A 23,203-nucleotide genomic window follows, 5' to 3' on the forward strand; every position below is an offset into this window, starting at 1 on the left:
GCTTATAATTCCATCCATACTAATTGTTACTACTTTAATTGAACTTTATTTAATGCACTGAACAGATGGCCATTTGAAATAGTAAAAAGGTGTTTGCCTTGCAACATCAACAGCCATGTACCTTTAGATGTGAAATCCAGTCTCCATAGCAAAGTGACACAGTCTAAGAGGAAATAAAACCTAAACAGAGTTTTATAAAGAAGCTTAAGCATTCCCTAGTTGTAAAGAAAGTATCTTTTCCTATAGTTCTAGAAATTCTGTTTATTATTCAGTAAATTAAATGTTTATGACCAAATTGCAAGTGTATTTTCATCCCGAGTATGGAATCAGTGTAAGTAAACAGGTCTATCTGCTGACCACTCTAACCGGCAGATGAGATTGATTACAGAGGTGCCAAGGTTCTAGTATTTGCTTCTCTTTAGTGTACAAAAGCGCGTTGAAAAGCCTGTTCCACTCCCTGCCTGCTGTGATCCAAAGCCCAAGCAGTAGCAAAGCAGCTTTTCACATACCTCCTTAATGGGTACGTAAGGCAAAAGGCAATTTTACCCTTACTAAATAGGATAATATAATTTAAAATAAAATGCAAGATGTCAGTAAAACCAATCATCTTCATAAGTAACTTTTGAAAAGGATACTAGATGAACAGGATTAATTATGAATTTTGATCAAAGCTTCCCACATTATTTTCTTTGTAGTGTATAGTATACTTGCTATAATTAATGATTATAGCTGATAATCTGTCAAAATATATTGTAATAGATTATCATTATCCCAAACTATATTCAAAAGTGCAACATGAAGATTTTGGATATTGGACACAAGGAAATAAATTTGGTAACACCCTGTGAACTGAAAAAGAAACCAGAAAAATAAGCTAGTTTTAAGCCAAAGATGTATACCAGTTGGAGTTCCTTTAGGAAGTCCTAAGAATCATAAATCAAAGATACTACTATAAAGCAAGGTATGCTAACTCAGTTACTGAGAAGGTAACACCACTCCCATATTAACAAGGTGTTTATTTCTGGAAGACAAAATCAAGCAACTTGCTTTCAATTTTTTTTTTCTGTGGATGCTGAAAAAAACAGCTTTCTCTCTGTTTTTTGTACAAGATAAATGCAAAACACTTTACAGCCCTCTTTTCAAGGCAGTTTTCACAGCTCGAGCGACTTAAGCAGAACACATGTAAAGAAGCAGCAGCAGAGTAATAATCTAAAGAACTAGTCAATACACTCCAGTTGTTACCCAGGATTACAGAAATCACTGTCGTATGTGATTATTAAAAAAATAATTTTATAATTCGCAAGAAACACAAACAAAAAGGTTTGTTTTCCAAAACGGCACTACCCATGCATGTCAGGAACATAAAAAGGTATAAATCTGTTGTGCTACTGTTTGTCCAACTACCAGCTCAAGCTCTTTGACAGATGCATTGCATAGACGGTGGAGGCTTCCAAACTGTTGCAGTAAAAGCAGAGCTTTTGTTTTCCCAACTCCTGGAATTTGTTGAACCGTCCGAAAGAGTGATGGCTCTGCCAGCTGAGAACATTGCTTCCGAAGAAAGGGGTTACTACTGTGATCCTTACTTTGTTCCCGGACCTGAAGAAAAACAAAACCGTATGTGACGCAGAGTGCCCTCTGCTGGAACTCTGGTTTGGGTTTTTAAAATAGTTTCTTTCATCTCAGAGGAGCTCATCACTAGGAAGTTTTAAAAACAAGCTCTCTCCTTATGCGTGTGCCCTTATTAAGAATTTTGATGCAGATCCACAACGTCTCACTAGGAAAAGAACAATTTCTTAATATCAACCATGAACTAAAACAATGATTTTGTCCTCCTTTTGATGGAATCAGATTAAGAGAAACAACTTAAGAACAGTTTCCCCAGCCTGAGACAAAGCAAAATCTCAAGTTGGTTTTGACAGAGGCCTTGAGTGAAGATTGCTTAACGCTATCCAGTGACACCTCAGTGCAAAATCACATTAAAAAAATCCAGTATGATATCCTTCGATTTTTTTCCCTTTGTTCCCAAATGAGCTCTTTTTACTGAGCTATACTATCATATTCCTACTGCAGGATACTTATTCTGTGCATTCAAACAACAAAATACGTTGCGTGCCTTTTTAAGATCCCAGTATTCTTTCTGAAACAAGTGATGATTGTGGGAAAAGAGGTAATTCTCCTCACGTCTTGTATTTTAATAAAGGTTTGTCCACTACCATAGAAACTTACTAGCTGAGTAATAAGTTGAGAAGCTTCTCCTTGATTTCCTACAGGAAGCAACACCATTCCAAGTTCTAGCACAACAAACTTTTGTACTGCTGAGAAGTACTGATCACTTATTTGGGTTTTCTCTACAATTACTATTCCACTGAGACTGCTGGCCTGTATTGAAAGGAAAAAAGAAGACCTCGTTAATGACAAGCTGATGAAATGCAACAGAGAGAAAACGCATCAAGTATGAGCTGCCTGAAAGCAAATCACGGGAAGAAAAGAAGTTGCAGCAACAGTACTGAGCTTTAATACAGCATTATTACACAGCTGCGTAATTTTTTCAGTTTTCAAGTGGAGCTAAATTTCTGTGATAATTGCCATTAGAATTCAAAAAATAACACAAGAAGCATGGAATAAACAAACAGCAATGCAAACTTTTCCTTTTCTCCTTACGTACTACTTACATTCCTAAACCGAGCCAATCTTCGTTTGAATTCATCCCCTGCAACCAAATCTGCTTCAGAAATATATAAAATGCAAGTTCTGTTTGAAAGATGAAAATCCACAAGTCCCAAGCCATCTTCAAAGATGAGTCTAATTTTCCCTTAAGGTGACATTGTTGAAAGAAAAAAATACAGTAGTTAAAAATATACTAACAATTACTTCACAGCACAACCTTTCTAACGTGTCAATAATACTAGTGACTCCGCAACAAACTTCATATTCTTTAAAAGCTTTTCTTGTCTTTAAGCAAAATTGGTACAAGCAATACAAAGTACCCTGTGATGCCTTTAGTAATGCCAATTAATAGCACTTCCAAACTACAGATCTGAAAGTGCCATAGCTTCTCAGTAAACTCTGGACTTGAACAAAAACATCACAAGCTATTCTGGAAGGATCACCTTAATTTAGTTTGCTGTGCCAACAGATGATAGCACAGTCCCAGTACCCATATAAATTCAAGTGACTTCAGTGGAGATGCGTACTCACAATAACCCCACTGCTGTGGTCCCCAAGAAGCAGATACTTCTGCTTCTCTGCAGTGCTCAGCATCTATGCAAATATGACTGCAATGATCATGCGGATACCAAACAGACAAACAGGAATTTTCAGCCTGCTAATACAGGCTGTATGACAAATACGGAACCAGTCAGGCAGAGTAAAGCACATTCCAACTAATCTTAACAATACTGGGTGATAGAGAGGAATGCTTCACCCGAATCGTTTTGCCTCTTCCAATTTGTTTGTACTTACCTTGTAGCCTTTGGGCTATCTCTGACCCTCTCCACTTCTCATTTCCAATTACATGCCCATAAGGGACAGCTATAGATCCTGCTGACACAGTAGAGTTTGCTTTTGTTGTCATCAGGCTTCCTTGAAATCTTTACTTCATTAGCAGTTACACCCTAGAAAGAAATGTGGAAGACACTAATACATTTTATAAACCTGTTCCAAACCTGATTTTATGATTGGAATTTACAACATCTAATACTCTGTAAGAGTATTCTTCCTCCCCAAAGCTACCTTTGTTACTGTAATACATCAAAATTGGTAAGCAACTCTGTTCTCTTCAATACAGGGTGTTAGCTTGCAAATTCCACTCCCAACCTTGCCAGTTGATCCGAAACCCACCCGAGTTAAGACACACAAATGGTGAAAAAACCGCACTGCCTTTCCTGCGCCTTCATTCAGCCTTGAAAGCCTGCTTCAGTTACAAAGCTGACTCCAGAGGCACCTCCAGCCCTCAGCTGGCAGAAGTCTCCAGACGGATTATTACAAAGAGAGATTACCGTCAGGTTTACCAGCTTTCTGCAGTGTTCTGACTTTAGGAAGAGACCGGAATCTTGGTGGCTAAGGCATGCTGTAATGAGGAGAGCCACAGACCAGCCGGTACCCACGCAAACACTGCCCCCCCGAGCCACATCCTGCAGCGGGGCCCGCTCTGAGAGGAGCGGGGGACGGCCCCAGGGGTGGCCCCGGCGCCCCGCCGACCTGCCTGACGAGGCTGAGCTCCGTCCCGGGTGCTCCGAGCTCCGGCGGTCGCAGTCCCTCAGCCGGAGGACGCAGCGCAGCCCCAGCAGCGGCGAGATCCCTCCGCCGCCTCAGGAACGGCGCCGGCCCGCAGCTACCGCCCGCCTCAGGGCGCGCGCCTGGCTGACAGCGGCGCTGACAAATAGGAAGCGAGAGCTCCGCCGGCCGCCAGCGAATGAGGAGGCGGGGCGAGCCCGGCCTCGCCACTGGTAGGTTGCTAGGGCCGGGGTGGCGTGAGTAAGACGCGTGCTGACTGGGGGGGCGCAAGCCCGCAGCCAATCCGCCGCGCTTTTGTTACCAGGCGGGTCGCAACTGGAAAGCGTCCGAAGCGGGGGGACTGTCGTCGAGAGGCAGCGGCACAGAGCCGTCCCCTACCCGGTCGCGATGCCGTTCCGTTTCTGGAAAAGGCGGAAGGACTTTGTGAGTACGGGTCTGTCCAGGGCGGGCCTGCGCCCCCGGGAAGCAGGGCCAGCGGCGGGGGTCCCTCGGGGGGGGTCCCTCGGGGCGGGCGGCCGCGCCCTGCGGTTGACGCCGGCCATCGCTGAGCACTTTGAAGTGAATAACGGAGAGAAAAATAAATCCTAAGCGAAGAAAAGAAGGCGCCCGGACGCCGGGCGCTCTCCTTTTCCTCAGCACTGGGCTTGTCTGCCTCCCCCAGAAGCAGCCGGCTTGGTGGGGCGGTGTGGCCGGCGCCCGTCCCCTCAGGGCGGCCCGTGGGCGCTGGCGGGCCCCGGGCGGGGGTGCCGCTCCCTCCTTTCCAGCGGTAAAGAGAACTGATAGAAGTTCTTAGTGAAATCTCAGAGCAGGCAAGGGTTGTAGGCTTGTCAGTAGCGGTGTGGATATTGTCCTCTAACGTACTTGAAGTAATTGAAGGGGTTTTTAGTATTACAGTGAAAATAAACTATTGATCTTCTGTTCTTGCCTTTTGCTGTGGGCTAGCAGCCTTTTACCTCAGCTATGTTGCCTGGACCCTAGTAAGACCTCTACAGTCAACAGCCTTTAGTAAACAAAGTGGTGCGTGCCAGACAGATTTGCGTAATTAAGGAGCAGTACGTTTGCAAGATATGACCCAATAAAAAGACAGCCTTTGTAATGCACCATTTAGTTATTTGATGCACCTTCCTGTAAAGACACCAATATTTCCCAGTTCATCTGTTTATTTTATCCTGCTGGAGAAGACAATTAAAGAATAATTGAAAAAAAATCTCTGTAGCAGAAGTAGCAGAAACATAGCCTTTTTTCTCTGTTAAAAAGTAGTATCTGTCTGAAGGTGATGGACTTCATTGTGACATAGTATTTTCTGATGCCTAGAAAGGCAGCGGGCACAAATTTAAACATAGAAAATTCAACTTAAACATAAACATAATAATAATAAAAACACTGTGTGGGTGGTCCTTAATAGTTTTTAAAAATACTGTGAGTGTGATACAACACTGGAACAGGTTGCTCAGGGAGGTCTCTGGGGTCTCCAGCCCTGGAGATACTCAAAACCTGACTGGACAGGATCCCAGGCTGCCCTCTCTGGTAGACTTAGGTTGACCTTGCTTTTAGCAGGGACTTGGACAAGACAATCTCCAGAGCTTCCTTCCAACCTCAACTGTTATGTGATTACAGGCAAAGTACTTTTTGTAGGGAACTATGGTCCTAGTTTTCCTGAGTTGATGTTTAATGTTATCCTTTAAAAAAAAATTGTTGGGTTTGCTGATAAAAATGCATTAGGATTTTTTTTCTTTTATTCAGGTTGAACCTTTGACTGCAAGACTTGTTTAGTGATAGTTTTTTTCTTCCATCTCATACTACTATGGCTGAGGATTACTTCTGACAGACTCTTTCTACAAGAAAGGGACTAATATTGTTACTCTGAAGCAGGGTTCAAATATTTTGAAGAAAATTAATTACTAGTACTCCTTTTTTCATGTGTATATATACAGGAAAAACCCAAACTTGAGTAAGTTAAAATTCTCTTTTTGCAGACTGTGATATAGTGGGTGGAAAACCTACATTCATGGGTCATGTAAATTACATTTCTAACCTTCATTAGTAGCTGTTCATACATGTTAAAAAGTTAAAATTGGAACCATTTCAAGTCTTCTGTTTACATTAATTGCATGTAATTGTTCTTCCTTTTTGTATCATTTTACATTGTGAGTTTTTGTGCATGTTCAATTCTGTTTTTTCAATTGTGATTCTTAAAGTCATTGTCAACTAATTTTATTTTAAATTGTTTAGAAACATATAACTCATGGCCTGATCCCTGCTGCTACCATAGCTCCTAAACCTGCAGTTCCCTGCACCCCTTCCCCTTGTAGTCCAAACCCTCCTCCAGAAGGGCCCAGGTAGGTTTTGAGTTTTGTTTGGTTTTTTTGGCTTTGTCAACTACAATAGCATACTAGAAAAGCATGATTAGAAGAATTGCATGTCCTTGCTGCAGTGTTTACGTGAACCTTTTCATAAATAGAACATATTTTTATTTGGAGCAATTCCCTTCTTTGAACTTTAAAGATACTTATTTTTCTCCCACTCCTAAGCATGCTAAATAATTAGGACAATGACCATCATGAATAAGTAATTTATTATAAATCTGAGTCAATTAAAGACAAATGGACTATTTAAAGTTAGGACTATTTTTAATTTGGCTGCTATGGTAGAGTGTAGGACTGTGCAATACCAGTACCATGACTCAGGAAATTTTAACTCACCAGAAAAGCCTAAATTAAATGTGACTAACATGCCATTTTTCATTTTATTGCATATTAAAGAAAGCAGGGACTTAAAAAAACTGGCATGTAAAACCATGTTGAATTGGATTTGAGTTAGCTCTATAGACAAATTAGATAAAGAGAAGATAGAAATTTATTTTTCTTTTCATTTGTAGTTTCTTACAGTTATTCTTTTATGTTTTCTCTACATTTAGTTCAATTCTGGTTGTTTTCTGTGGTCTTTCTAGGGTCTGTAACATTCCTACTTAATCGTGGTTCATTTCTTCTTCCTTTTTGACCTCCAGTTATTGTCATTCCTGTTACAGTCCTCACCATTTCTCTCCTTTCATCTTTGTTCCTACTTCTTTCTTCCTTTTCATCTTACCTTCTCTATACTCCGCAGCATCCTATCTACTAATGCTTGCCCTAGGTCGTGGCGTGCCAGCATTAACGGCTTCAGAATTATCAGTAAAAGGTTCAGAGTAGGGAATAATGGAAACTAAGAGCTAGAATAGCAGAACATGGAACACTTTCAAAACAATGCCAGGTAGTATTGTTATGGCTAAAGTGAATGCTAAGTACTGTAAATTATCAGTGTCAATTTTGGGAATGTGACTCAGTATATTCCATGATTTTCATGCATGTGATTTGGGAAAACCAATAGGTACTGTACTTTACTCTTAGATAGTTGTGTTATGATAGCTTGCCCAGTTTTGTGCTTTACTTTGGGAGTTAATAGTTTATAACCAGTCCCTTAGCACTTCAGTAATGTTTGTGCTTGTTAATTGTGAACATTTTGCTTTGCTTAAATAGTGAAGACATTTTGCAAAGGAAAAAAATATGAAATGTGGAGCACAGAGAAGACTTTTAAGTATTGTTTCATTGCTTTATTCTGTTTTCTTCCAGATCTGCTCTAGCAGCAGCTGTCCTTTCAGCAACGCTAACAGGGCGCACTACTGCTCTTCCTCTGCCTTTGCAGAAGTCTGAAAATTATTCCACCTGTGTGGAACAAGAATGTTTTGAACCTTATGCGACAGTTGCAGACCTTAGAATGGGGTAATGTATACTTTCTGGTTTGGTATCTTATCTTAGAAATAGAATCTGTCAATACAATTTTACCAAAGAGTTAGAGCAAACTGCTGTTGTTATAGCCACTTACTTCTTTCTCATGACATGGTAAATTAGGTCCGGTGTCTACAGTTCTTAATCCATTTCTCATAAAGTGATGTCACATATAGAGTCATCATTGGGAAGGAGATTTGGATCATACAGCAGTCACAAGTAAAACGATACGTTATTTCTGCCAAATGATTATCAGTTATACAAACAGGTGATCACTGCGGAATCATCTGAATTATGTCTGATATTACCTGTGTGCTAGATAATTATTTGAGACTCTCTTTTGCTGTAGAATTAGCAACCTTCTATCTCTTACCTGACCTTTTCTTTAAGATAGAGAAGAAAATGTAGCTCCAGTGTTAATCATCTTATTTTAAAGCATATGCATAGGCTAGATTCCATGTTTGCAGCTAACAGAAGCTTAGATGTCTGTGTGAGCTGTTTGGACTTGTGTATATTGTAAGACTGATGGTTGTTCACTAGCTTGTGTTTTTTTGGAAGAGTAAGCAATATAGAAAGCAGTTTAACGCCTGTTTCACTTGCAGGCCCAACTGGAAACTTGATGGCAGCGACAGATCTCCTGTACAGTCCCCGGAAATACTAGGCTATTATGATGAGGATGAGGACACGGATACCCATCATTTTGATGCAGATATACAGTCACAGTCCAGCTGTCAAAGTAATGAGAAAAAGGGAGAAAACTTTAGCACCAATGCTATTTATGCTATTCCCTGCAAAAAGAAAAAGGTAGGATTTTCAAAGGCATTAATTCCTTTACCATAGTTTAATACATTAATGCAAATATTTAATATTTCTAAGGCTTTTCATTCTTTTCTAACTCTTCAGACATTTATTCAGTTTTTATTTCACATGGTTTTTGTGGTTCATTTACTCCTGCATGAGATAGGTTTGTTAGTTGATCCTCAAAGATTGCATATTTGATTATTAGGAGCCTTTTCTTACTAGGAAGACACGGGCATTGTGTATAATGATTGTGCATAATTTCGTCTTGTAAAATGTCCAATATGTTATGTTCAGTATGATACTTAGTAGGTTATTTGTTAAAAGCACTAGGCATTTTACTTCTAAATGGTGAAAGCTTAGTTAATGATTCAGTATCGTGCTAACAAGCAGGGACCTATATAGAGACGGGGAGACTCGGAATCAAACAAAATAAATTACCTTGTTGTCTTGAAGACCAGTGGATTTCTCTACTTTAAAACAATCCAAAACTGTAACCAGCAATGAGCAGCTTAATACTCTCCTAAGGCACATTTCAAGTTCAGTCCAAAATGATACAAAAATTTAACAAACAGGAAGAAGTAACTGACTAGTAAAGAGGCAGTAAAATGCTATGTTCATGAAAGAAATCAGAAAAAACACCCCTAGGTGAAGAGATAGTAGTCAGTAAGAGGAGGGAAGGGGAGGGAAAAAAGGGAGTGAGTGGAGTATGTGGGACACTGGTATGCAATGAGCAGGGGAAAACCAGTGAAGACAGTGTCAGCAGTTGTTCATGAATCCCTCAGTGCTGTGACATAGTAGATAAGTGGTTGATCTGTTATTAAAAGCAAGTTTAGATAGGACACAGCAAGCAAGCAAATGTAGAATAATCTCACAGACTCCTGTGACTGAATAAGGTGACAGGGAATATTTGCTCTATGAACTAAATGACTGTCATAGTTTCCTACCTGCTGTTGATTGTTGTAAGGTTTAGATTTTATTTACATAGAGCCCTAAAACAAAACAAAAGTATGTAATTTAATATCTCAAAATATTGGAGTACAATTCTGAGTGTGACTGGGACATTAGTACACTAAAGTTTTCATACAGTATGGGCTATTTTAACAGTGTTATCATGATTTAGATAGGCTTGTCTTATTTCTACATAGAAAGAGTTTCCACCATCTCCTAGTACAAATGCTGACAAGAAGGAGGTGCCTTCTCGTGAAACTGAGTTTCAGGTGCTGGTGAATGAATCAGATGTGCAAACAGAAGGTAAAGAAACTTAAGTCAAAATGCCATACCTTTTAATACCGTGGGGAAAAATATTTTTAAATAACATAAATGTAATACAATTTGATAATGAGATATTCCTTTTTTTTAAAGGGGCAATGAAATAAATGCTACTAAATACTTAGCTATTTCTAGTACTTACAGAAAATTTAAAAACTGCATAAAGAGGGAAGATTGGTCTATATTCACTGTATAACTGAAACTCCTAAACATCCACTATTAGCCAGTCAAAAAACAGAGGAGGGTAAAAAAAAGGTTTTGTGGAGTCTGTCTTGTCTAGTACTGTTATTCTCTACTATGTTTATATTGATATATGTGCCAGAATCAACCCAGTTTATACTAGGTTTGTTTATCCTTACTACAGAAGTTGTGTTCTTGCCATCTTTTAAGGTCTGGGCCTTAGAATTGTGTATTAGGTCACAGAGGAGAGTTCTGACGGAATAGAGATCTGAATATGATCGTTGGTTTCAGGTTATCACTCTCAATGTTGAATTGTTAAGCTTCGCAAATAACTTTGTGGCGATAATTTCATTAGATGAGGGACATTTGGTTCATAGCTGAACCTGTCATTAAGCTATTTTTTTGAACAGTAGAATATTGTGGAGAAAAAAATTGAGGCCAAGACCAGTCTGCCTGCATAGGAGTATTATTGCACAGTTGTCTTGTCCATTATTCTAAAATCATGAAAACAGAAAATCAGAATTTGTTCCAGAGCTGCAAAATGTAGTTTTTACAGAGGATGGCAGCATTCTAGTAGCTGTTGGATAAGAAAGAGGAAGCAGAACTGAGACTGTTTTTAAAAATTGTCTTTTTAAGTTTTATTCATGTTGCATTCCAGTGTTGTTTCAGTGGAGTTATTTTAAAAGCTTTATAGAGAACAATATCCAGAAAGAATTTATTGCTTTGATAAAACCATATTGGGAAGTGGATGCATTACACTAAAAAGAACAGAATATATAAACCATTTCTAATCCCTCTTATATACAGGAAGTGCTGCAGATCTTGGAAGCTGTCAGATTTGCACTTGCCTTGTTCAGAGAAGCAATAGCATTCAAGCCCAGTAAAATCGATTAAAATAATTCATTTGTCCTTTAGTCAAATTCTAAAATAATAGTGGAAAACCACAATACAGCTTCATTTCTTCCATAGTTGCATCTGTACACTGTGAGGTGAAGTAAGGTCTCACAGCAGTATCCTGATACACCATGAAAGAGATAATGGAAAGTTAGTGATCCAGTTTGTGGTCTAGGAAGGGCTTTCTTACATTTATTTGCAGTATGTAATATGTGTGCTTACATAACCACGTGAACCCTTAGAAATACTTTTGTCTCTAATTGACTGAAAAATCTGTTTTTCTTTAGCTGGAGACCAACATCTTGGCTTGAATTTAAAGGTAAGACACATATGAAGGTTAATTTGTGATGCATTTTGGGAAAAAGGGTGTTATAGAGCTGATAGTTTACAGTTACTTAAAAGAAAATTAATTTGTTGCCACTACGGAATCTTTTGGAGTACAAGAATGGCTAATCATTCCTTTTGAAAAAGTATGACTATATAGGAAAGCAGGCCAATAATTCTCAAATCCTGAGCCTGACTTCATCAGGTTTTTGTCTAGTTTTCCAGCTGGACCCATCTGACTGCTTTCATAAGCTTGAAAAAGAATACCCAGAAGTTTAGTTTCTTAGATCAACTTGCTGGAATATTATTTACAAAAACAGTCAGTTCTTCCATTGTCAACATCACTTTTTTTTTTTTTTTTTTCTTCAAGTTCTTGATCACACATATTTTCTTTTGAAATTGTTTGTGAAGTTTGACTCATTTAGTCAACAGTGTCTTGGTATGTTAAATTACATGGCATCATATCCTTACAGAACTTTACTGCTGTTTCATAAAAAAGTGGAAGAAGTTTGCATATCGATCATGTTCACCTCAAGTAAATACATTAGTATAAATTCAGCCTGTGGTTCTTTCCTGATGAACGAAGTTCTGAAAATGTACAAATAGGTACTGGGGTATTTTTTACCAGCAAAGGGAGGACAATGTACATTTTAATTTATTCACAGATTCCCAGTTAGGGACTGAAAGTTCATATCATAATTGACTATTCTAAAGTCTTATTTAGTACAAACTAACAAATGGGAGCAATATCCATCCTGTTTGGTCAAGAAGCTTTGTGTTTATATAACTTTTATGTCAGCCATAACATTGTTTTGAGAACTGTACATCTCTGACAACTAAGGAAAATATTAACAGTTTCAAGTGTCCACAAGTGACTGATGGCAGTGATAAGTGACAAAGTGATGCAAAGATGGGTAAATGACACGTTGTGTATTGTCAGTACTGAATCCAACCTTAAATTTTGTTGATATAAAAGAAACTGTTTCAAAAGTTCTGTTTCTTAAGTCCTCCAACAGTGATGCTGTTCAGAGTACTTCAGGAAAAAATAATTGTTAAAGCAGATCTCATTTTTTATTTCTCTGCTAGGAAAAAAAATCATTAGCTGAAAATCTGATATGTGGAAAGCCTCCGCCATCCCCAGGTACTTCTGATTTTTCTATGACTTTACTATAATCTTCACTTTAATAATATGCATATGTATATAAAATACATTTTCCTGCTTGTATTCTCTAAGCCTGATGCACGGGGGAAAGTATTTCTCCTGTACAGGAAATGAAAGTGCTGAGTGCCTGTGATGATATCAGGCTTTTTATGTTAGGTGTTTTAGACTTGTTTTCAAACATCACTCAGGTTGGAAAATAAAGTCTTAAATAAACGACTGTGAAGCGATGTTACGAATTTAAACTCTCCAATCCCTTAAGTTTCATTTACACTAGAGGATGTCACTGTTAAGTATTCCATTGCAACTGAAATAGTAAACATATTTCGTATGTGCCTTATTTGTATGTTATTGCATCCCTGTGACAACTCCAGGCACAGTGCCTCTGAACTTTGTGTGTTGCATGCGTGGGATATGTGCCTATCGTGAGTTCATGGGGTTTTGTGTATTTCTGTGCTGTCCAGGTATCTTATAGCTTCTCACAGGAAGTTAACAGTGACCATAAGCGCCTGAAATGTTACTAAACACATGAAGCCGCTATGTCATCAATAACAAAGAGAGAGCTCTGGATTTCAAAACCAATTCTTGTGTTTCATATATATGCTATACTAAGCAACTGTTCTGTACTAATTTATATTCATGCCTGTATGCTGTTTAGATTATGCTGGCTCTTAAAAGTCTGACAGTAAGGGTAAAATCTCAGCCTTCATTTTAATAGGTAAGCTGGTTAGCCCTAACACATGAAAAGAAAAAAATTGAAAGTGTGATCCATTATTACTGATGCTACAGTAGTATATCCACGGTTGTGCAGATGATCTAAAATTTTACTTTTGCAAGGACTGTTAAGTGACTTCTATTCAGTAACAGATCATTGAAGCCTGCTTGGTGGGAAGGAGGGTAAAGCTGTCATTACACAGGGATTAAAGTAAGGAGGGCTCAAGAGGATTGACTACTACATGCAGAGCATATACATTTTGCTTACTGCAGTAGGTATTTCTGTCTCACCTCTCTAGTCACCGATGCTAGGGAAAGGGAGATCTGCTGATTTGGGGTTTTTTCCCCTTTAAGAAAGGAATGTTTTCAGTGTCTAAGAGAAAAGATGAGAACCTGCAGCCACTCCACTATATAGCTCTTGTTCCAAATCCCCTTTTTCATTTTCTCTGGCCTTATCTTCTGGGAGCCGTGAGCTGATTTTATGAAGTATCACTCATATCTAATGCTAATATTAGAAAAAATGGATTATAATTTGCTGAAACTTGTATTCAAGTCTGAGTACCATTTAAATACATTGTACTGTGGCATTACAGATGTGTCTATTCAGACAAAGCAAGCGTGGGAAAATATGACTAAAGAAAAAATCAGAGAACTAGAACAAGAAAACTGCTGTCTGAGCATGGCATACCAGGTTGTGGTCCAGCAATCTGAGAGAACAAAATGGCAGATGCAAGAACAGGAGTTACAGCTGCAGAGACTAGAACAAGAAAACAGAAGACTTAAAGCAGTTGCAAAGAAGTCACATAGAGAAGGTGGGAGAAGCATATAAGCTATTCTGTAGTTATCTTGTTTGATTTTTGTAATTTCTTACAAGCAGTTCCTGCGGTACTAGGTTTCCGCTCATTGATTTGAGGAAGTATCTATGCATAAGTAGTTTTCAAACAGTATTTTCTGCATTTGTAGAAATATTGTCAAAGAATACTTACATGATCATAAAAAAATTACTTGGTTGTTTGAAATGTAATAATTTTTGTTAGTAATTTTTGATTGATCTTTCTTGTTGGATGTTTGTTTTAATAGAGGAGGCTACAGAATTACTTTCTCTCATAAAACAAGTACAAGAACTGGTAGATGAAAATGATGCTTTGAAAAGGACAGTCCATCGTTTAAATGTAGAGTTAAGTCGCTATCAAACTAAATTCAGGCCGTTGTCCCAAGAAGAGGTGAGAATCTTTGTTACAAAGGGAGTTTGTACTGAAATGTCCCATTGTCCTTTCATTCATCTTTGAGTTTTTAAGACTCTTCTCCTAAGCTGCCACAGAGTTTACAAGTGGCATATACTTTTCCTGACATTTAAAATAAGTATTTATCATTAAATCTAACAATAAATCTAATGTTAAGTCTAAGAAGTTAGATTGTCTCCTATATTAGTAAGATATTGAACTTCCAATTTTGTTGACTTTGTTGAATGTGTGTTACATATGTAACACATAATTAGAAACATAAGCTGGTTTGGTATAATAATTGTGACTGCAGTGGACAGCAGTTGGTGCTGGAAGTACTTACAGTATCTTTTTAAAAATCTGCTTTAGTGTCTAAACCTGAAAGGTTTACCCATGGATGGACCACCACCGCCATGGCTGGTAAGTAAAATATTATTTTCACTTATCTGTTCTTTGTAGGTAAAGTAGTAGAATTTCTTTACTGAAACAAAAGTACTCAGGGTATTACTTAGTTACTCTGCTGAACTATCACATACTAGTAGAGTATTACAAACACTTCTTTTTGTTGCATAAAAAGATGTAAGGCAGAACTTCACAATGAATGTGTGCCGCTCCAGTTGAATTTACAGTCAGCTTCAGACTGCATACAATCACCAACTTTCAACTAATGAATGCAGATTAAGTACTGTTACCCTGACAATCATGAATACTGTATTTACTTAGTATTGTCTAGCATATAGTTTGCTTCAAGATCTATTGCTTAATTGTTAATCTTCTTAATTGTTAATGTTGCAATTATTTTTAACATGATTCTAAAAGAAAATAGCGTATTTCAGTGATTCCTGATGGTGGGAATTGTCATGGGTCCACTAGTAGCCTGTGAACTTCCGGCAAGGAGAAGGCAAATAGTCTGTGAAATTGAATGCATTTGTAACATGTAAAACAATTTCTCCTTGAAATGCTAATCGGATCTTAAATTTTCCTTCTTCATTGGTATTCGGAACTATTCAGAAATAGGGAAGTCCTCCTGCTCTGTTTCTAGCTATAATATCCAATCATATGTATTGAGTTTTAAAGATGCAGGTTTGAGAGTGTAAAAATTCCTTCCCACTTACTAATGAATCTGGGCTAAATTTGGTTAACCGTATTCACTATAGTGTTTCAGTTTGGTCTCATGTTCATTTGCATCCACATTCTGCTATTACATATCCTGTAATATAGAAGTATATATAGTAATAAGTAATAGCTGCTTTTTAGTGAAGTGTGCAAGTGTAGCATCCAACCTTGTCCTTTTCCAAAGCTTGCTTTTAAAGCTGTGCTGTCAAGTGCTTCTGCAGCACGGTTTTGCATATGATGGCTGCATGCTTGTATAAGTCCTGCACTTTTGTCTGCAAGGTGTATACAAAAACCCTTAATAGTTTTTAAAACTAGCTATATGTAGCTGGAGAAGAAGTAAAACCAATTGAGATTATGGTTTTAACTTATTTATATGGTTTGATTTTTTTTTTTTTCAGTTGGATATGAAGTATTTGTCACCCCTTCTGTTGGCATATGAAGACAGAATAAGAGAAAAGGAACAATTAAGTCTTGAATACGAGGCAAGTTGCCTTTTAAAGAAAATATACTTCTACATTAAAGCAGAAATAAATTACTGAATTTTTTTAAGGTGTTTGTCAAAGTTGTTTACTGCCTAAAATTAAAAGAGACTTTGTTTTACTTTTCCATGCATGATTATTATGCTGTCTTATCCTGCTTGGCTTGCTTATTTTTCTCAGCTTGTTCAGATGTAGAAGCAGCCACCACACTGACAAGTACTAGAATTGTGCTGTCTGAATAGAGTAAACCATAAGCAAAGTCAGCGGTAGAAAGAATTTACTGTGGCCATTCATAACGGGGATTCAGTGCCCTGTATAGCTGCTCTTCCAGTTACAGACTTGTGGATTTTGTGGTAGAAGAATATTTATTTCTACCTACTTAAGGAATGGGTACTCTTTTTCCTCTTAGAAGTATTTTTTTGTCTCTGATTCTTTGAAAAATGGTGATTTGCTTCAGGGTAGAACTGTCATAGCTTTTCAAAATAATTTATTTCTTTAAAAAAACCAAGCAGAAAACACTGAGGGTTTTATATTAAATGTCATTCACACTGAAAATGTGTAGTATCATTATTAATTTCCATAATTCAGGTTTTTAAATTCATATTTTAAGGATCTACAGCTTGTTTAACTCAAACAACACTCAGCAAAGAAGTAGCACAATTCAAATAGCTGTTATTTTTAATCAAATAATACTAGATTAGAAGTTAAGTATGAGTATCTGAATTAAAGATGAGGGAGGAGTGAGATAATATGCTGTTAACAGAAGTGTTCGAAGGCACTCAGGTTTGTGTATTTCTAAAAGGTTTTGTTGATGCAAAAATAATAAAAAAACCCCCTTACCTCTAAATATGGAGTCCTTTGTCTTTCAGGAGGATATGAAGAATTTTAAAGTACGAGTTCAAGAGTTGGTGAAGGAGAATGAAAAACTACATAAGCAATTAAATAAAACTGACTTTATTACCCCTACAGAATGGCAAGTTACATTACTAAAATTAATTCATGCTCAGTGTTGCAGTGCACTGCTCTTTTATTTGTATTGATATAATCATTCATGGGTTTGTAGTTAAGCACATAAACGAGTTGGTCTTGATCAACCTAATCCCCCTTCTGCAGCAATTTTAAAAACTTTGTTTCACAATGTAGCCTCATGGTACCAGGCATGGCTGAGGGTGAGGATACAGCTTGGCAGTGTGGGAGATGTTCCTTGTGCCTAAGCCTGTTGATGAAATATCTTGGTGATATCAATTTGAAACTTGCAGTTTTACCTGGAAAATTATTTTGATCTTTGTTTAAAATTGTTATACTTCAAAGACTTGTTCCGTAAGATTCACAATCCATTTTCTTAACCTTAACTCCAACCTAGATAGTGTTGATGGGGGTGAAAAAAAAACTTCCTTTGTTTCATTCAGCTGGTAATGCTTAGCATCTTACATCAGCACTGACCTTCCTGTTACAAATAACAAATGTATTTTGTCATTCAGTTTTCATTTCATATTTATCCATTCAGATAAAACATGCAGAGTCTTAAGTGGTTAAACAGTATGAACTCTAGCTTAGCTATTAACCAGTTCGTAAGGGCTGATGTACATTTGCTTCTTTCTCTTATGCCCACTGCAGTAAATGTCACAGTAAATTAATTCAGTCAGCTAAACTCACAAGCTGCTGAGTATAGAGGTTTTCATGGGTGCAAGTGGAGGCTGATTTCCATTTCTGTGTTTGTAAAAATCTTCAGGGCAGACTGTTTAAGACTATCATTTAATGGTAGGGGAAATTGTCCCTATCTAGACCTATACAACATAGGATACATTTTTATCTCAGTCAGGCCACACACAAACAAAGTAGATAGACGTTTTGTTAGTTACAGTCATCAGAAATCCTCTGTAACAGCCTATTTTGCTACGCTTTGTTTGGGTTTAGGCTACTCTTGCTGATTCATTCAAATCAGTCATTTGATTTGAAGATCAAACATGAGTAAATTCATGTGGCAACATCTGACATTTGTACTGTATTACTGTTTGCATTTTTTTTTTCCAAGAGATTCAAATACAATTTTGTAAGTTTACACTGTTAGAAGTCCAATTGTGATTTTTCTTTGGATATAGGTTAATATTTAAATTATATTTTATTTATAATCTGGTTGTCATTGCAGGCAGCAGCTGCAAGGTCAGGCCAAGCTGGCCTTGGAAGAAAACAGTCTGTTGATACAGCAACTTGATATTCAACAAGCTAAAGCAAAAGAGAGTCAGAGACAACACATTGAAGAAGGTAAAGTGCCTGAGTTGCTAGTCATTTGACCTACACTGAAGGGGGTACTGCAGGTTTGGTTTTTTGTTTGTTTGTTTGTGGGAGTTTTTTTGATTTGGCCTTTTTTGGGTGATGGTCGTTTGTTTTGGTTTATTTTTTTTTCGACTTCATATATGTCTACAAAGCATCACTGAATGCAGGTAACACTAATATGAGATCAAGCTCTGGATGTCAACTGACACTGAAAGGAAACGTCAGTATTGACACTTTACAGCATATATATATAAAGGTGACAAGAACTGTTAAACAGCAATACACTCATTTTCATAATTTAAGAGCACTTTAAACTTTACAGGTTGGTATTTGTGAGGTATTATTTGCTTATTTTAAATGTTCAATTTAGAAATTGTAGGGGTTTTAAATTTTCTGCTTTAACAAATGTTTGTCACTTAACATATTTAATTACAAGTAGAAGTATTTGATTTTTACACTTTAATTTGATACCGCTTAAATTTACATGCATTTTCAAGTACAATCTGTTCTCTATTTCTTTATCAGACGTTTGTATTTGCTTGAATTCAGAACACTTGATACTCCTTAGCTTGCCTGCAAATACTATTTCTTGACTAAGATTTTTATGCTGATAGTTATTTTTTTGCATCAGTAGATTCCTCTGGATATTTCTTGTCAATAGCCTTCTGACTGGATATTAGAAAGAGGACGTGCATGTTATAGATTCAAATCCCACAACTGATTGTAAGATTTCTTAGTGAAGTATAAAAAGCAAAATTGAATCATAATTCATAATTAGGATGTTCTGAAAAACATCTAATTGTGTGCGATTAACATAAGCCACTGATGAGAACAGTTTCCTTAAAGGAACCTATACAGCAAAACCCCAATTCTGAAATTTTTTATTCATCTGCCACCTGATTCTACTTTCCTTTCTGCTTTAAAAGTTTCAGAGTTTCTTGTTGAGAGTTTTATCTCTATATATCTATCTGTGTTTAGAAAATAACAACTCATCATACCCAAGGCCAGGCAATACCCCAAAATCAGGTGTTCTTCTTTCTAAATCTCAGAATAGCTTGATCTGGTATGATTGTCAGAACATCCCTAGTAAACACTGACAGATTTTGTTATCTGTTGCTGGAGTTCTCACAAGAGCCCTGATCTTCCATTCAGTTCCTACAACTGTTTCAGCAGTGTATGCAGTGCTTGAAATACATACTGCAAGAGAAACTCGGAGATCAGTGAAAAGAAACTAGGCGGGCAGTCTCTAGATGCTTGTCTTGCCTATTAGGCTACAAAAGTCATGTTTCGTTTTAGGTTCTTTTCCTGAATTACTAAAATCTGAATCGGAGGATTTTGCAGAGTAAAACAACATTTCAGTGAGCAAGTAGCTTATAGCCCTGAAAAGAAGTAGTCTTGAAGTTCTGGCACTTTTTCAAAACAAACTACTTGAGAGCAAAAAAAAAAAAAATCCAAACTGTTAACGCCAGATTTGTCAGTGTGTTTTGTGCTTTACATAATGCTACGAAAACCTAGGAATTAACATATTACTGGTTCAGTTGGAGTTTCACTAGATGATTGAATTAGTTCTGCATTACCCAGTTGTTTTTGGTTTTTTCCCTCCAAAAAGCTTCAAAATTGACCAGAAAGTTAATAAACTTAGAAGATAAGACAAAGCGTCAAGAAGAAGAGAAAGCAGAGTACCAGAAGCAGTTGCAAGTTTTACTTTCTACTTGTGAAGAGCTGAAAGCCAAACTGAATAGCGCAGTAAAAGCAGAGGAGCACTTTGCTGCAGTGAATGATTTGAAAAGGTATGTGTTTACATATAGTGTGCCAAGAAACAATTCTGCAAAGTATTCACAGGAACAGATCTGCATACCCAGCACTGTGTAGGTAGCAGCTGGGTGGAAGCTTGTGCTGGTAATTTAGGAAGGTAACAGCCAAAGTACAAAGAAAGGTAAAGTGTTTCAAAAGTACTGCCTCACTTTTTGTAGGCAATTAAAATTACAGAAGGAAATCCCAGATACAGGGACAGCAGTAGAAGTGTTTCTGCCATACAGTACGTACTGCTATATACCTTTTTAAATAGTAGAAGCGGCGGCATTAAAAATACTTTTGTCAAATCTATTTTCTTCTCTCAACACTGTATATAAAACTTTATTATTTTGTCCCCATCTTTAGGAAAATGTCTGAAGGATCCTGAAATTGTAAACTAAAAATACCAAGTTTCTCCAGTCTTTACAATATGGAAATAACATAAACCAGATCAGCGCAAAAGTGGCGTCATGCAGCATAGTCTGTAAAAATTTTTTTAAAGACCTTCTGTAAATTTGTTTACTTTCAAGCCTTAGAATAGTGCAAGTTACTGTTTCTTGGTACAGTGCCTTCCTAAGAAGTTCTTAGACCTTGTTTTTTGGCATTGCTAGTAATTTCCTTAAAAAAAAAAATAGGAAGGGAATACATTTGGACTATATAGAATATTTTTATAACTTAAATTCCATTTCAAGTGCGGTCAGGATTAATTATTTGAATAATTTTGTTTCTGTTATGCTTCATTCATGACTTGATACGTCATACGATTGTAACACCTCTCTTTCATGTCACTGCTGGAACATTAAGCATTCTCAATGTATCATTTCCATACCTTCAACACGGGTATCTTACTATAACTTAGCTTTTTTAGTGAAGTAGGTCTATACATGATGTCTGTTCTATGCTGTTGTTTTTTGCAGCTGTTTACAACAGGAGCAGGAGAAAAAGTTCCATGAGGTGGAAGACCTAATGGGAAAGATTGCATCACTGCAAGCTCAAAATAAGAAACTGCTTTTAGAGAAAAATAACTTTATGGCTGACAACAAGGCCCTGGAAACTGAGATGGAAACGACACAAAAGATAAACAGGTGACATAAGAAAACGAATATATAGAAATACTTGTCTTTCTAAAAATAACAGCAGAAATATCTGTGAAAATACTGACATCCCACAGTGTGTAGTTTCTACCTATTACAGGAAAAACATGTTTCCTAAACTCAGCTTTGTCACATCTAAAGGCCTGGTTGTCCTGTAACTTTGCTAATAAACTTTATAGAAAAGTGTGGATGAAAACATATATCTACATGTAAATTAAGAATACATCTTTAATGCTAGTAGTTAGCTATAGCAGTTAGTTTTTTGTGTACTCACCTGAAAAATAGGGTCCTATGCTATTTGAAGACCTTATGAGTGGTTCAGAGTTGGGCTAACAATACTTTAAAAAGTAAAACCAATATTATTGTTACATTTCTAAAGAAATATGAGCTTGTAGCCATTGCACAAATTGTTCTTTTGAATCCTTGTTAGTGTTGTTATTCACACAACATATTGTAAAGAAAAACAGTCCCCAAAAGAAACAATACTTTGGTATTGGAAATGTTTCAAGCCAGTGTATTTTGAACGGTATATTTGATTGTTTGAGACTTGTATGAGTTGATTTGCACATACAGTGCAAGTTCTTTTAATGTCATTATTAATTTTGAATCTCAAGATTTTCCTTTTTCTGTTAATTTTATAGGCAATTAAAGAAAGAAGTAGGTTTTTGGAAACTGCAGTTGGAGGAAGCAATGGAAAATGAAGTTGCAGCCTATCACTATATAGCAAACCTCATTGTTTTGGCGGAGAAGATGGCTCAGAAACATGATGATACTGTTTTAGTGGTAATTACCTTTAAATAATTAATATGACTTAATTGATATTTCACACAATTATCATCCTACTGGCACAACTTATTGTTAGTTTGAATTAACAAAAAAGCTATATTTTCAGTTTAATGACGTAGCTATGTAAATAAACTTTTGCAAATGGGATGGGAGCAGCAAAGAATTATTTTCTAGAAGAGTAGTTAAAAGCACCTACCCTAATTTATAGAGATAACATAATTAAGCCTTAACTGACATCATCATTAGGGTGTGCAATAGAATATGTGTGTGTGTGTGTGTGTATATATACATATATATACACACACAGGTGAGGTGTAAAAGAATTTAACCTGATTTTAGAGATTGGCTTCATATGTTGAAGCTACGTGTATTGAAAAATAGCACACAATCATAAATTTTTAATACACATTTCTGAATCTAAAGGTAAGCAATTATCCTTCAAGCAATTTGTATGGACTTTTTCCTGTTTAGCAGGAAACTTAGGTTTAGCAGAAGTGTCTGGCATGGAAGTTACTGGGCTTTTTATAGGTACACTTTGTTTCCTTCGCAAGGTCTTGGATGCAATTTAAATTTTACATACTGAACTTTTATGAACATTTATGTACTTATGTCTTCAAATTGGTCCTGGAAACCATTTCACAAAACTTTGTTGAACAACAGAAGCAAAAAGCTTTATTTTAAGTAGCAGATGAAGGTTGTCATCTAGTTGGTAAAGTGTTGGGTAAAAAGATATTGTAGTGGTTAATTCCGAAGTCTAGAAGAGGACTACAGCAACCCAACTCCAATCCTTGTCTGCTGCAAACTGGACTTTAGGATTGTGAAACTAGGCACGATAAATGTCTCCTAGGAATGAGAGGAACTGGTTCTTATCTCCCACTCTCTGGTATATCTACTTCCAAATATTCAGCATACCACATTACAAATACCACAGAGGTCCAGAATTACTTGCAAGTACAAGGTGTGTCATTTGGCTTAATATTACCCCAGTAGATGTGCAGCATACTTTTGGCAGTAAAAAGCCTGTTTCAGAAGATGTCTTAACATAACTTTAATCAGCACAAGGCAGTGTAAACCCTATCTTTGCAAGTATGCA

General features: G+C 37.0%; 2 protein-coding genes across 5 annotated transcripts in view; one reads left to right on the forward strand and one right to left on the reverse strand.

Annotated features, from left to right (window-relative positions):
- Positions 1 to 996: 996 nt before the first annotated feature.
- FAAP24 (FA core complex associated protein 24) lies at positions 997 to 4,362 on the reverse strand. Of its 3 annotated transcripts, none has more exons than XM_027784134.2 (5): positions 4,201 to 4,362; positions 3,463 to 3,614; positions 2,673 to 2,812; positions 2,227 to 2,379; positions 997 to 1,596 (listed from the first exon to the last, which is right to left on the reverse strand). In XM_027784134.2, the coding sequence occupies exons 2-5, from the start codon at positions 3,572 to 3,574 to the stop codon at positions 1,354 to 1,356; spliced, it is 648 nt and encodes a 215-aa protein (XP_027639935.1). In that variant the 5' UTR covers positions 3,575 to 3,614; positions 4,201 to 4,362; the 3' UTR covers positions 997 to 1,353. The 3 variants fall into 3 exon arrangements, with proteins under 3 accessions (XP_027639935.1, XP_027639938.1, XP_013153465.1); XM_027784137.2 differs by having other exon boundaries at positions 3,841 to 4,362; XM_013298011.3 differs by lacking the exon at positions 4,201 to 4,362 and adding an exon at positions 3,733 to 3,812.
- Positions 4,363 to 4,544: 182 nt separating this feature from the next.
- CEP89 (centrosomal protein 89) overlaps positions 4,545 to 23,203 on the forward strand; it is a 35,525-nt gene continuing 16,866 nt past the window's right edge. For both annotated transcript variants that reach the window (XM_055818820.1, XM_055818821.1), the window contains exons 1-16: positions 4,545 to 4,659; positions 6,469 to 6,575; positions 7,845 to 7,994; positions 8,603 to 8,804; positions 9,947 to 10,052; positions 11,432 to 11,463; positions 12,555 to 12,609; positions 13,935 to 14,153; positions 14,422 to 14,564; positions 14,934 to 14,984; positions 16,079 to 16,162; positions 17,029 to 17,136; positions 18,313 to 18,424; positions 20,046 to 20,226; positions 21,148 to 21,315; positions 21,966 to 22,107. In XM_055818820.1, the coding sequence (XP_055674795.1) occupies positions 4,624 to 4,659; positions 6,469 to 6,575; positions 7,845 to 7,994; positions 8,603 to 8,804; positions 9,947 to 10,052; positions 11,432 to 11,463; positions 12,555 to 12,609; positions 13,935 to 14,153; positions 14,422 to 14,564; positions 14,934 to 14,984; positions 16,079 to 16,162; positions 17,029 to 17,136; positions 18,313 to 18,424; positions 20,046 to 20,226; positions 21,148 to 21,315; positions 21,966 to 22,107 (1,896 nt within the window). In that variant the 5' untranslated portion in view covers positions 4,545 to 4,623. The remainder of the gene's footprint in view (positions 4,660 to 6,468; positions 6,576 to 7,844; positions 7,995 to 8,602; positions 8,805 to 9,946; positions 10,053 to 11,431; positions 11,464 to 12,554; positions 12,610 to 13,934; positions 14,154 to 14,421; positions 14,565 to 14,933; positions 14,985 to 16,078; positions 16,163 to 17,028; positions 17,137 to 18,312; positions 18,425 to 20,045; positions 20,227 to 21,147; positions 21,316 to 21,965; positions 22,108 to 23,203) is intronic.

Source organism: Falco peregrinus, chromosome 14 (assembly GCF_023634155.1).
Source record: "Falco peregrinus isolate bFalPer1 chromosome 14, bFalPer1.pri, whole genome shotgun sequence".
Classification (NCBI taxonomy): domain Eukaryota; kingdom Metazoa; phylum Chordata; class Aves; order Falconiformes; family Falconidae; genus Falco; species Falco peregrinus.

Excerpts from the sequence above, each read along its gene's own strand:
- FAAP24 (XM_027784134.2), bottom strand. The coding sequence starts at position 3,574 with ATGACAACAAAAGCAAACTCTACTGTGTCAGCAGGATCTATAGCTGTC. Across the intron at positions 2,813-3,462 it reads GATAGCCCAAAGGCTACAAG|GGAAAATTAGACTCATCTTT; the intron begins GTAAGTACAAAC and ends TGTCACCTTAAG. Across the intron at positions 1,597-2,226 it reads CTCAACTTATTACTCAGCTA|GTCCGGGAACAAAGTAAGGA; the intron begins GTAAGTTTCTAT and ends GTTTTTCTTCAG.